The sequence below is a fragment of the Schistocerca gregaria genome, chromosome 2 (genome assembly GCF_023897955.1).
Source record: "Schistocerca gregaria isolate iqSchGreg1 chromosome 2, iqSchGreg1.2, whole genome shotgun sequence".
NCBI classification, from domain to species: domain Eukaryota; kingdom Metazoa; phylum Arthropoda; class Insecta; order Orthoptera; family Acrididae; genus Schistocerca; species Schistocerca gregaria.
The window spans coordinates 944,396,750-944,409,278 of NC_064921.1; the positions used below are offsets into that span (position 1 = coordinate 944,396,750).

A 12,529-nucleotide genomic window follows, 5' to 3' on the forward strand; every position below is an offset into this window, starting at 1 on the left:
GCATATCGGTTTTTACATTCTTTCTCACAATTTTCTCTTTCTCACAACTCACCTTTCGTGAGTTCCCAGCGCCGAGAACCACTTACTCTTATACAATTGTCACTCATTTTAATTATTACTAAAATATAAATCACAAATTAAACACTATACAGCAGCATTCCTTATAGTTTCAAATTAAACTGAACTGCACCTGAGTGGCCTGCTGTTAGAATCATTGGCAGTATTTTCTTCGAATCTGAAGTTTGAATGGGCACTGTCTAGTGTCAACACTAACTACTCCCACAACAATGTTAATGGCATCTCCAATCACAAAATTCAATTGCGAACTATGGGATTTGCCATCCTAACATACAACAAATGGGAAGGCATGACACCAAATGAAGTGAATAATAGTCACATTGTTACAATGTAACAACATTACTAAATTATAACTTGTTTTTTTTTTCCATTGCCTAACCAGTCCATTCATGAAATTCGAGCTGATTGTTACCACTGCTATTCATATCCATTTCATTGTGAATTAAGTTCACATTCTGTTTTCAAGAGTTGTGGGGGGGGGGAAACACTTTCTTGAAGTCAGATATATAAATAAAACCTGTCAACCAGTCCATCTCTGGTATTCATGTTGTCAACATCCCTGTGTTAAATAGTTTTGTGACTGACACTGCGAACAATTAATAATCAACGATCTTCTTTCAAATTGTGATTTGTGTGTGCAGAATGAGTTTGTTATTGAACTGTTCCATCAGTATGTTGCCATTGTTAAAAATTTGTTGGCAGCAGCTGCCAGTGTGCACTGTGTTAAGTCCACAGGAGAAGCTAATCATTGCGAGTTTTGAGAATAATAAATGTGAAAAGATCCCAAGTTTATCACAACTGTGTTGTTTCAGTTATTTGACAGTGAGTTTACTCAACCAACCAGTTTCAGGAAGAGAAATAAACCAAGACTACAGAGCTACTAAGGGACTGTTATCATAGGTTAGTCACACTACAAATTCAAATTATCTGTAAAATACAGCTTTTACTTCTCACTGATATCTCTTTTTTCACAATAAATTATAAAACTAGGTATAAATCTCATTTGTTGGATACAAATAGTTCAGTATGGCGTAATAGTGAATTCCTGCTGCCATTACAACAAACATGTGCCAAATAGCATGGGCACAAGGTATTTTCCCATCTGCCTTGAAGAATATTACACCAAATATGTAAACAAAGCCACCAATTTTCAGCTCTGTCAATCCCATGAAATCTTCCTTCTGCAACAAACACAAGGGAATACATATAATTTGGTCAGTGTGATTCAACAGATTGTACAGATTTTAGGAATGAAAATATTGCATCTAACAAACACTAAAGAGAATAATAATAATGATGATGTTTATATCACAAACTTGTTTCTATTCATAGAGAATTTACAGGTTGTTGAAGTTCACATTGGTTGGGACTACCTTAGTCTTGCGTAAATTAACAAACCCTCAAAAAGTGCTCTTTTAGTAATTCTGACCAAGTTCAACAGTGCACTGGGGAAACAGATGCTAAGTAAGTTCTAATGCTGAAATACATAAAATTTTAATATTTTACAGTATTATTAAATGTCTTATTGCGAACTAAACAGTGTGGCACATCATATTATGTTTATATATAAAAGTGAGACCATTGTCTGAATTACATTCAACAGTAATTGTTGGGTTCAAATTAATGATGATATAAATAAAATAGAAAGAAACTTCCACATGGGAAAAATATATTAAAAACAAAGATTGCAAGACTTACCAAGCGGGAAAGCGCCGGTAGATAGGCACAATGAATAAAACACACAAACACACACACAGAATTTTGAGCTTTCGCAACCGGCGGCTGCTTCGTCAGGAAAGAGGGAAGGTACATGCTCGCACGAGAATAGAAGGACTCACCACTTATGAAATAGAAACAAGCCTCATAAATACACACATCAAAAAAAGTTTTGCATCACCCCTGTTCCCAGAACTGCCATTGACTGTGGTTATTGTATCACAGACACAGTCCATTTGACTGTTCAGAGATGTCACTAAATCTGACTAAAGATGTACGCAACCATGCATGAGCAGTGCCTATTAGATCAGGGGTCTGACAGTTGATCAGTTCCAGTCATTCCACCAGGAAGGAGGTACATAGCTCATGTTGTCTGCAGTTGAAGCATGCCTAGATGGTCAATACTGTGGTTTAATTGCATCTGCATTGTTACTTTGTGCCAGGAAGGGCTCTTAACAAGGGAAGTGTCCAGGTGTCTCAGAGCGAACCAAAGCAATATTGTTTGGAAATGGAGGAGGTACAGAGAGATGAGAACTGTCGATGACATGTAATGCTCAGGCCACCCAAGAGCTACTACTGCAATGGATGACTGCTACCCATGGCTTATGGCTCGGAGGAACTCTGGAAGCAACGCCACCATGTTGAATAATGCTTTTTGTGCAGCCACAGTCATGTTATGACTCAAACTGTGTGCAATAGCCTGCATGATGTACAACTTCACTCCTGACATTCATGATGAGGTCCATCTTTGCAATCACGACACCATGCAACACAGTACAGATGGGCCCAGCAACATGTCAAATGGACCAGTCAGGATTGGCATCAGGTTCTCTTCAACGATGAGTGTCCCATATGGCTTCAAGCAGAGTGAAGAAGTGTTTGGAGGCAACCCGGTCAGGCTGAGTGCCTTAGACACACTGTCCAGTGAGTGCATCAAGGTAGATGCTCCCTGCTGTTTTGGGGTGGCATTATATGGGGCTGACGTACACTGCTGGTAGTAATGGAAGGTACTGTAATGGCTGTACGATACATGAATGCCATCCTGTGACTGTTAGTGCAACCATATTGGCAGCTTACTGGTGAGGCATTTGTCTTTATGGACAACAATTTGTGCCCTCATCATGCACAAATTGTGAATGACTTCCTTCAGGATAATGTCGCTGCTCAACTAAAGGGGTCAGCATGTTCTCCAAACATGAACCCTATCGAACATGTCTGGGATACACTGAAAAGGGCTGTTTATGGATGATGTGACCCACCAACCACTCTGAGGGATCTACACCGAATCACTGTTGAGGAGTGGGACAATCTGGACCAACAGTGCTTTGATGAACTTGTGGATAGTATGCCATGACGAATACAGGCATGCCATCAATGCAAGAGGATGTGCTGTTGGGTATAGAGGTACTGGTGTGTACAGCAATCTGTACCACCACCTCTGAAGGTCTCGCTGTATGGTGGTGCAACATGCAATTTGTGATTTTCATGAGCAATAAAAAGGGCGGAAATGATGATTATGTTTATCTCTATTCCAATTTTCTGTACAGGTCCGGAACTCTCAGAACCGAGGTGATGCAATGTTTTTTTTTTTTTTTCATATGTGTACATGGTTGATCTGTTCATGATGGGTAATGGCAGCAATATCAGTTAGGTTTAGTTAAAAACGGAGAATTAGATAGGTTCATAAAATAATAAATACTGATTGTGTCATACTATTCAGGGGGATTTACTGGATAGCCAAGGAGAAAATTTTTTCCAAGGACACGTTGTTGTTGTTGTTGTTGTGGTCTTCAGTCCTGAAACTGGTTTGATGCAGCTCTACATGCTACTCTATCCTTTGCAAGCTTCTTCATCTCCCAGTACTTACTGCAACCTACATCCTTCTGAATCTGCTTTGTGTATTCATCTCTTGGTCTCCCTCTACGATTTTTACCCTCCACACTACCCTCCAATACTAAATTGGTGATCCCTTGATGCCTCAGAACATGTCCTACCACCCAATCGCTTCTTCTGGTCAAGTTGTGCCACAAACTTCTCTTCTCCCCAATCCTATTCAATACTTCCTCATTAGTTATATGATCTACCCATCTAATCTTCAGCATTCTTCTGTATCACCACATTTCGAAAGCTTCTATTCTCTTCTTATCCAAACTAGTTATCGTCCATGTTTCACTTCCATACATGGCTACACTCCATACAAATACTTTCAGAAATGACTTCCTGACACTTAAATCTATACTCAATGTTAACAAATTTCTCTTCTTCAGAAACACTTTCCTTGCCATTGCCAGTCTACATTTTATATCCTCTCTACTTCGACCATCATGGGTTATTCTGCTCCCCAAATAGCAAAACTCCTTTACTACTTTAAGTGTCTCATTTCCTAACCTAATTCCCTCAGCATCACCCAACTTAATTCGACTGCATTCCATTATCCTCATTTTGCTTTTGTTGATATTCATCTTATATCCTCCTTTCAAGACGCTGTCCATTTCGTTCAACTGCTCTTCCAAGTCCTTTGCTGTCTCTGACAGAATTACAATGTCATCGGCAAACCTCAAAGTTTTTATTTCTTCTCCATGGATTTTAATAGCTACTCTGAACATTTCTTTTGTTTCCTTTACTGAGTGATCAATACACAGATTGAATAACATCGGGGAGAGGCTACAATCCTGTCTTACTCCCTTCCCAACCACTGCTTCCCATTCATGCCCCTCGACCTTTATAACTGATATCTAGTTTCTGTACAAATTGTAAATAGCCTTTCGCTCCCTGTATTTTACCCCTGCCACCTTTAGAATTTGAAAGAGAGTATTCCAGTCAACATTGTCAAAAGCTTTCTCTAATGCTAGAAATGTAGGTTTGCCTTCCCTTAATCTTTCTTCTAAGATAAGTCGTAAGGTCAGTATTGCCTCACGTGTTTCAGTGTTTCTATGGAATCCAAACTGACCTTCCCCGAGTTCGGCTTCTACTAGTTTTTCCATTTGTCTGTAAAGAATTCGTGTTAGTATTTTGTAGCTGTGGCTTATTAAACTGATTGTTCGGTAATTTTCACATCTGTCAACACCTGCTTTCTTTGGAATTGGAATTATTATATTCTTCTTGAAGTCTGAGGGTATTTTGCCTGTTTCATACCTCTTGCTGACCAGATGGTAGAGTTTTGTCAGGACTGGCTCTCCCAAGGCCGTCAGTAGTTCCAATGTTATGTTGTCTACTCCGGGGGCCTTGTTTTGACTCAGGTCTTTCAGTGCTCTGTCAAACTCTTCACGCAGTATCGTATCTCCCATTTCGTCTTCATCTACATCCTCTTCCATTTCCATAATATTGTCCTCAAGTACATCGCCCTTGTATAAGCCTTCTATATACTCCTTCCACCTTTCTGTCTTCCCTTCTTTGCTTAGAACTGGGCTGCCATCTGAGCTCTTGATATTCATACACGTGGTTCTCTTCTCTCCAAAGGTCTCTTTAATTTTCCTGTAGGCAGTATTAATCTTATCCCTAGTGAGATAACGCTCTACATCCTTACATTTGTCCTTTAACCACCCCTGCTTAGCCATTTTGCACTTCCTGTTGATCTCATTTTTGAGACGTTTCTATTCCTTTTTGCCTGCTTCATTTACTGCATTTTTATATTTTCTCCTTTCATCAATTAAATTCAATATTTCTTCTGTTACCCAAGGATTTCTACTAGCCCTCGTCTTTTTACCTACTTGATCCTCTGCTGCCTTCACTACTTCATCCCTCAGAGCTACCAATTCTTCTTCTACTGTACTTCTTTCCCTCACTGCGGTCAATTGTTACCTTATGCTCTCCCTGAAACTCTGTACAACCTCTGGTTCTTTCAGTTTATCCAGGTTCCCAGCTCCTTAAATTCCCACCTTTTTGCAGTTTCTTCAGTTTTAATCTACAGGTCATAATAAATATATTGTGGTCAGAGTCCACATCTGCCCCTGACAATGTCTTACAATTTAAAACCTGGTTCCTAAATCTCTGTCTTACCATTACATAATCTATCTGATACCCTTTAGTATCTCCAGGGTTCTTCCATGTATAAACCTCCTTTCATGATTCTTAAACCAAGTGTTAGCTATGATTAAGTTGTGCTCTGTGCAAAATTCTACTAGACGGCTTCCTCTTTCATTTCTTAGCCCCAATCCATATTCACCTACTATGTTTCCTTCTCTCCCTTTTCCTACTGACGAATTCCAGTCACCTATTACTATTAAATTTTCGTCTCCCTTCACTACCTGAATAATTTCTTTTATCTCGTCATACATTTCCTCAATTTCTTCTTCATCTGCAGAGCTAGTTGGCATATAAACTTGTACTACTGTAGTAGGCGTGGGCTTTGTGTCTATCTTGGCCACAATAATGCGTTCACTATGCTGTTTGTAGTAGCTTAACCGCGCTCCTATTTTTTTATTCATTATTGAACCTACTCCTGCATTACCCCTATTTGATTTTGTGTTTATAACCCTGTAGTCACCTGACCAGAAGTCTTGTTCCTCCTGCCACCAAACTTCACTAATTCCCACTCTATCTAACTTTAACCTATCCATTTCCCTTTTTAAATTTTCTAACCTACCTGCCTGATTAAGGGCTCTGACATTCCACTCTCCGATCCGTAGAACGCCAGTTTTCTTTTTCCTGATAACGACATCCTCTTGAGTAGTCCCCACCCGGAGATCCGAATGGGGGACTATTTTACCTCCAGAATATTTTATCCCAGAGGACGCCCTCGGGAAGAATTATGGTTGTAGTTTCCCCTTGCTTTCAGCCGTTTGCAGTACCAGCACAGCAAGGCCGTTTTGGTTATTGTTACAAGGCCAGATCAGTCAATCATCCAGACTGTTGCCCTTGCAACTACTGAAAAGGCTGCTGCCCCTCTTCCGGAACTACACGTTTGTCTGGCCTCTCAACAGATATCCCTCCATTGTGGTTGCACCTACAGTACGGCTATCTATATCGCTGAGGCACGCAAGCCTCCCCACCAACGGCAAGATGATAAATGTATTTCCTAAATGTATTCTTACACTACCACAAATCCAGTATTTCATTACAAGGGGCCAAGAACTGTTACAGTGAATCTCGTGATTGAAGTATCCTATGTTAGATAGGTACAGAGAGCTTTATTTAATGCAGAGGGTTAGCTACTGTCAAGACTTAGGTGCAATACAGCAAACTACTTGTCTGTGCTATTAAAAAGGCAAAAGCCATGTCAAATGCACAAAAAAGTTTTCAGTAACAAAGCAAAGGTAATATGGAGCATTATCTGACATGAGATATTCATGATATATTCATATCAAGTTTATTCAAACTTAAAAAGCCAAATTATATTTAACTTCCTGATGGTGGAAGCTACAAAACATTTGATGATGGATTCAAATTGTTCATCAATAAATTCAATGAATTTTTTTATAATGTTCACAGAAAACACGGGGATCAAAATTAGACCATTAAAAGCAGATAATATATGAAGATGGTATCTGATCTTTCGGACATGTCTGAAAGAACAGATACCAACGGTGACTGTGCAGCTCTCTAGAATGAAATGATAATTAAATCAAGACCTTAAGCTGTCGACAGGCATTGATATATATCAACGGGGACAGTTGACAATGTGTGCATCAACAGGGACTCGAACCTGGAATCTCCTGCTTACATGGCAGATGCTCTATGCATCTGAGTCACCAAGGGCACAGAGGATAGAGCGACTGCAGGGACTTATACCTTGCACACTCCCTGTGAGACCCGCATTCCCAACTTTATGTCCACACTCTACATTCGTAGTGCCCCTGCCCATTACACTCATTACTCACGTCAGACAATCTTACCGAGTCCCGTAAGAGTTCAGGCAATGCATGTGCATCCGCACAGAAGAAGGAGGTCAATGGCCGGTTCGCCTTAACTATACATGAAGATGGTATCTGTTCTTTCAGACATGTTAAGGCGAACCGGCCATTGACCTTATTCTTCTGTACGGATGCACACACATTGCCCAATCTGTTACAGGACTCGGTAAGATTGTCTGCCGCAAGTAATGAGTGTAATGGGCAGGGGCACTACGAATGTAGTGTGTGGACATTACGTTGGGAATGTAGGTCTCACGGGAGCGTGCAAGGGTAAGTCCCTGCAGTCGTTCTGTCCTCTGTGCCCTCAGTGGCTCAGATGGATAGAGCATCTGCCATGCGGGTTCGAGTTCCAGTCGGGGCACACATTTTCAACTGTCCCCGTTGATGTATATCAATGCCTGTCGACAGCTTAAGGTCTTGATTTAATTATCATTCCAAAAGCAGATATATTTGGTTCGGTTTAGTAGGCATTTGATACTCCACCAGCAGACACTAGTTTTGCTGATACAGGGATTGCAAAAATCATTAGATTGCAGAAATCATTAAGTATTTCATCCAAAGCACTGAAGATTCCATCAACAAATTGAGAAAATTTTCATTTGCATATAGGAAATATTATCTAAACTATTTGAGGGACAATGAATAGTTTCTGCACATAGTTCACAGAAAATAGAAGGTACTTAACTGAATTGTGTGTCAAACTATCTATTATGGCCTTTCTCTGAACAAGTTCAAAGATAGACTGTTGAGAAAGATGAAAAACTAAGCATTTTATTAGATGCAAGTATATCATGAATCTATAACAAATTACAGTATCCACAGAGTTTATGTTACTGATCTATGTATAATGTTAAAATAGTACAGTTTTATTAAAGGTCATATCATGTTTGCATGCAAAAGAGAGATTGTAACATTGTATGTTATTATTTTAATTAAATGTGAGGTTTCATGTATTAATTTTAATTTTAATAATCAACAGCCTCAGTTGCACTGTTTACCTAGAATTTACCTAGGTTTCAGTCAGGATAACCCAACCTTCTTCAGAATAACAGTAACTACCGTTTGTCCATAGTGGACATCGTCAAGCTAAAACTACAAATCCATAAATTATCATCAGACTCTAAAACTTATCTGGAACTGCCTCGGCCCCACTTCGCAACCGCAATGCGGCAGCCACGAATGCTGCACTGGAACACTTTACTTTAGTATGAAATTAGTTTGTTTGCATTTATTCGGAGATGTTCAGTGGTACTGTGTCGGACTGAGAGTTATTCTTTAACCATATTAATTTTACTGTGCAACTGCATATTAGATGGGCATGAGGCATCAATGCACTAACCTCATCTATATTTCTTATGAAATTATGTAAGCTGCTATAAAAAAAAGACCAGATGTTTACACTACACACAAAAAAGTTAAGGATAGAGATCATAAGCAAGAAATAGAAATTTTGGTGTCACTCAGGTCTCCATTTTAATTCAATTCCTGTTTATATGTTACATGAATGATTTGCCCAAGTGCTCTAGAAAACACATATCTAATTACTACGTATGCAATGACACATGTATTGTCTGCTCTACATCTACAAACCACTGCATTGTGTGTGAAGGCAGAGCCACGTGTGAAAGCACCCACGTGATTTACCAACTGACCTGCCTACACTGTGAAGCTTTCTATGAGGGAATGACCAGCAACAAACTGTCCATTCGCATGAATGGACACAGGCAGAAAGTGTTTGTTGGTAATGAGGATCACCCTGTGGCTAAACATGCCTTGGTGCATGGCCAGCACATCATGGCACAGTGTTACAACGTCCGAGCTATCTGGATACTTCCCACTAACACCAACCTGTCAGAACTCTGGAGATGGGAACTTGCCCTTCAGTATATCCTCTCTTCTCGATATCCGCCAGGCCTCAACCTCCGCTAATTTCAAGTTGCCGCCGCTCATACCTCACCTGTCTTTCAACAACTTCTTTGCCTCCGTACTTCTGCCTCGACTGACATCTCTGCCCAAACTCTTTGCCTTTACAAATGTCTGCTTGTGTCTGTGTATGTGCAGTTGGATATATGTGTGCGTGTGCGCGCGCGTGCGCGCGCAAGTGTATACCTATCCCTTTTTCCCCCTAAGGTAAGTCTTTCCGCTCCCGGGATTGGAATGACTCCTTACCCTCTTCCTTAAAACCCACATCCTTTCATCTTTCCCTCTCCTTCCCTCTTTCATGATGAAGCAACCGCCGGATGCAAAAGCTCGAATTTTGTGTGTATGTTTGTGTTTGTTTGTGTGTCTATCGACCTGCCAGTGCTTTTGTTTGGTAAATCACATCATCTTTGTTTATATATATATTTTTCCCATGTGGAATGTTTCCCTCTATTATATTCATATCATTTCTATCTTATTCTATTTGCATACTGTCCATGTGCTTCTATATGTGCACTCTTATCTTATTCTCACAATCCCTGTGGGAGGATACATGATGGTGGCGGTGGCAGCATAAAAATCGTGCAGTCTTCTCTGAATACAGGTTAACTAAATTTACCAGCAGGGTTTTGTGTAAACTTTCTACCAAGACTTCCCATTTAAGGTCATTGAGTACTTCTGTGATTTTTTCTTATGAGCTATACCAATCTCTCATGATCGTAGCAGCACATTTGTTGAATATCCATACCTAACAATGAAACACTACGGGTTGTGACTTACCAAACAGAAGCGCTGGCAGGTCGATAGACACACACACACACACACACACACACACACACACACACACACACACACACACACAAAATTCAAGCTTTCACAACCAACAGTTGCTTCTTCAGGAAAGAGAGAAAGAGAGGGAAAGACGAAAGGATGTGGGTTTTAAGGAAGAGCGTAAGGAGTCATTCCAATCCCGGGAGAGGAAAAACTTACCTTAAGGGGAAAAAAGGACAGGTATACACACACACACGAACACATATCTATCCGCACATACACAGACACAAGCAGACATTTGTAAAGGCAAAGAGTTTGGGCAGAGATGTCAGTCGAGGCAGAAGTACAGAGGCAAAGATGTTGCTGAAAGACAGGTGAGGTATGAGCGGCGGCAACTTGAAATTAGCAGAGGTTGAGGCCTGGAGGATAACGAGAAGAGAACCTGATACTTAGAATCAGTGTGAGAAATGTCTTCTGTCAATTTTGCCTCTTTCCCTCTTTCTTAATTTATGAAGGACCACAGTTTTTTGTGTAATTATCTCCTTTATATACATTTGTCTTAATGAATAATGCCTCTGTTTCTCTGATGAAACTGCCATACTCTTTCTTTTTTATTTTGTACGAAATATTACATGCTTCAGTGTTTAATTTGCTCGGAGAGGCCATAGTACACTTTCAGCTTATTTCTTGCATGGAGTACCTCTTCAGTCAACCATTTTTTTGTGCTTGTTTACTAGCCTTTTATTAACAGTACATGAAAGACTATAATAATAGTTGAATAAAGATAGGAACTGGTCCCATGAGAATTTACATCACAGTGTGCATACACTGCTTCTGTTTCTTTTTTTTCCATTAATATATTTTTAATTGAATTAGGTGTTGTAAGTTTATCTGCTTTTCTTGTTCCCTTCTGCGCATTTCCAGCAGTTTTTATGCTAATGTCATTCACAATGGCTTGTGTGGAGTTTATTACATGCGTGTCACAGTAGCATGAAGGAACACTTGTTGTTATGTCAAACAGTGGAAAGTCCAGGTTGGGATATCGATGATCTTACGAAAAGGATACAGTGCTACTCAATGTAAAAATGACAAGCTCAGTTGTGTGTGTGTGTGTGTGTGTGTGTGTGTGTGTGTGTGTGTGTGAGGGGGCATGTGTATGCGTGTTTCTTTTGATGAAGCCTGTCAACAACTGAAAGTGTTATCTTACAGTGACTGAGTATCTATTTGTTACTATGAGATCAAGAGTAGTTTCACAATGATTAGTTACTCTGGTGGGTTCATCCACTTTTACATGTATGTTGAAAGTATGCAGTAAGTCCAGTAGTGTCTAAGTATTTTCTGTAGTTTTCATGGTGTCTATGGTCATTTTTGGAAAGATCTTGGGTTGTATCTTCTAGCTGTTCAAAGAATATGTTTATTACACTTCTTGATGACTGTTACAGGCCTAATAAACAACATAATTTCTCTGCAATTTTTATTTCCACTGCTGTAGCTTTGCTGTAGCTTCACAAAGCTCACTTCTCTAGCGTTTGTTGCGGTGTTCTGGGTGACTTTAGTTGACTCAAAGCTAGAGAAAATGGAAATTTATGCAAATTCCTGCAACAACTGGTTACATGTGCATCATTAATTTACAAAGTCGAAAACAAATACACTATATGTAATTTTTCCTGTCTCTTACAAGACAAAAATTGTAATGTAGGATTTGAAAGAATAAAAATGATGTTTCAGGCAACAAACTGTAACCCATTCCATTGTTTGTACTTTGCCTAGAAACTTACAGTACTGTGTTGTCATAAGCATTAGATTTTTTCAAATTACTAACCTTGTTTATTATTGCAAATGATGGAGTAATGCCCATGACAAGGTAAAAAAATGTTTCAAGACATTTATACTGCTCGTGGAACACCTGTTGATACAGAATTCCAAGAGAAGCAAGCACCCAAACTATCCAATGTAATTCTGCTGCTAAACCTCCAGGTGGCAAAGGTGTCAGCATTAGCCAGGGGAAGTATGATGCAGCAATAAATACATAGATCATTGCACGATCGCTGCGGTGTAGCATGTCCTTCAGGTGTCTGAAGATAAGAGACAAAAATAATGTTTGTACTCATTATACAATGATTTGCATGGTCTTTTCAATTTAGAAAATTAAATGCATATTGTTTTGCATATCTTTATACAAAAGCTTTTAT

General features: G+C 39.5%; 1 protein-coding gene across 3 annotated transcripts in view; it reads right to left on the reverse strand.

Annotated features, from left to right (window-relative positions):
* Positions 1-1,001: 1,001 nt before the first annotated feature.
* LOC126335397 (monocyte to macrophage differentiation factor 2) overlaps positions 1,002-12,529 on the reverse strand; it is a 159,011-nt gene continuing 147,483 nt past the window's right edge. For all 3 annotated transcript variants that reach the window (XM_049998640.1, XM_049998639.1, XM_049998638.1), the window contains 2 exons: positions 12,160-12,412; positions 1,002-1,259 (listed from right to left, as the gene is read on the reverse strand). In XM_049998640.1, coding sequence (XP_049854597.1) covers positions 1,065-1,259; positions 12,160-12,412 — 448 coding nt within the window. In that variant the 3' untranslated portion in view covers positions 1,002-1,064. The remainder of the gene's footprint in view (positions 1,260-12,159; positions 12,413-12,529) is intronic.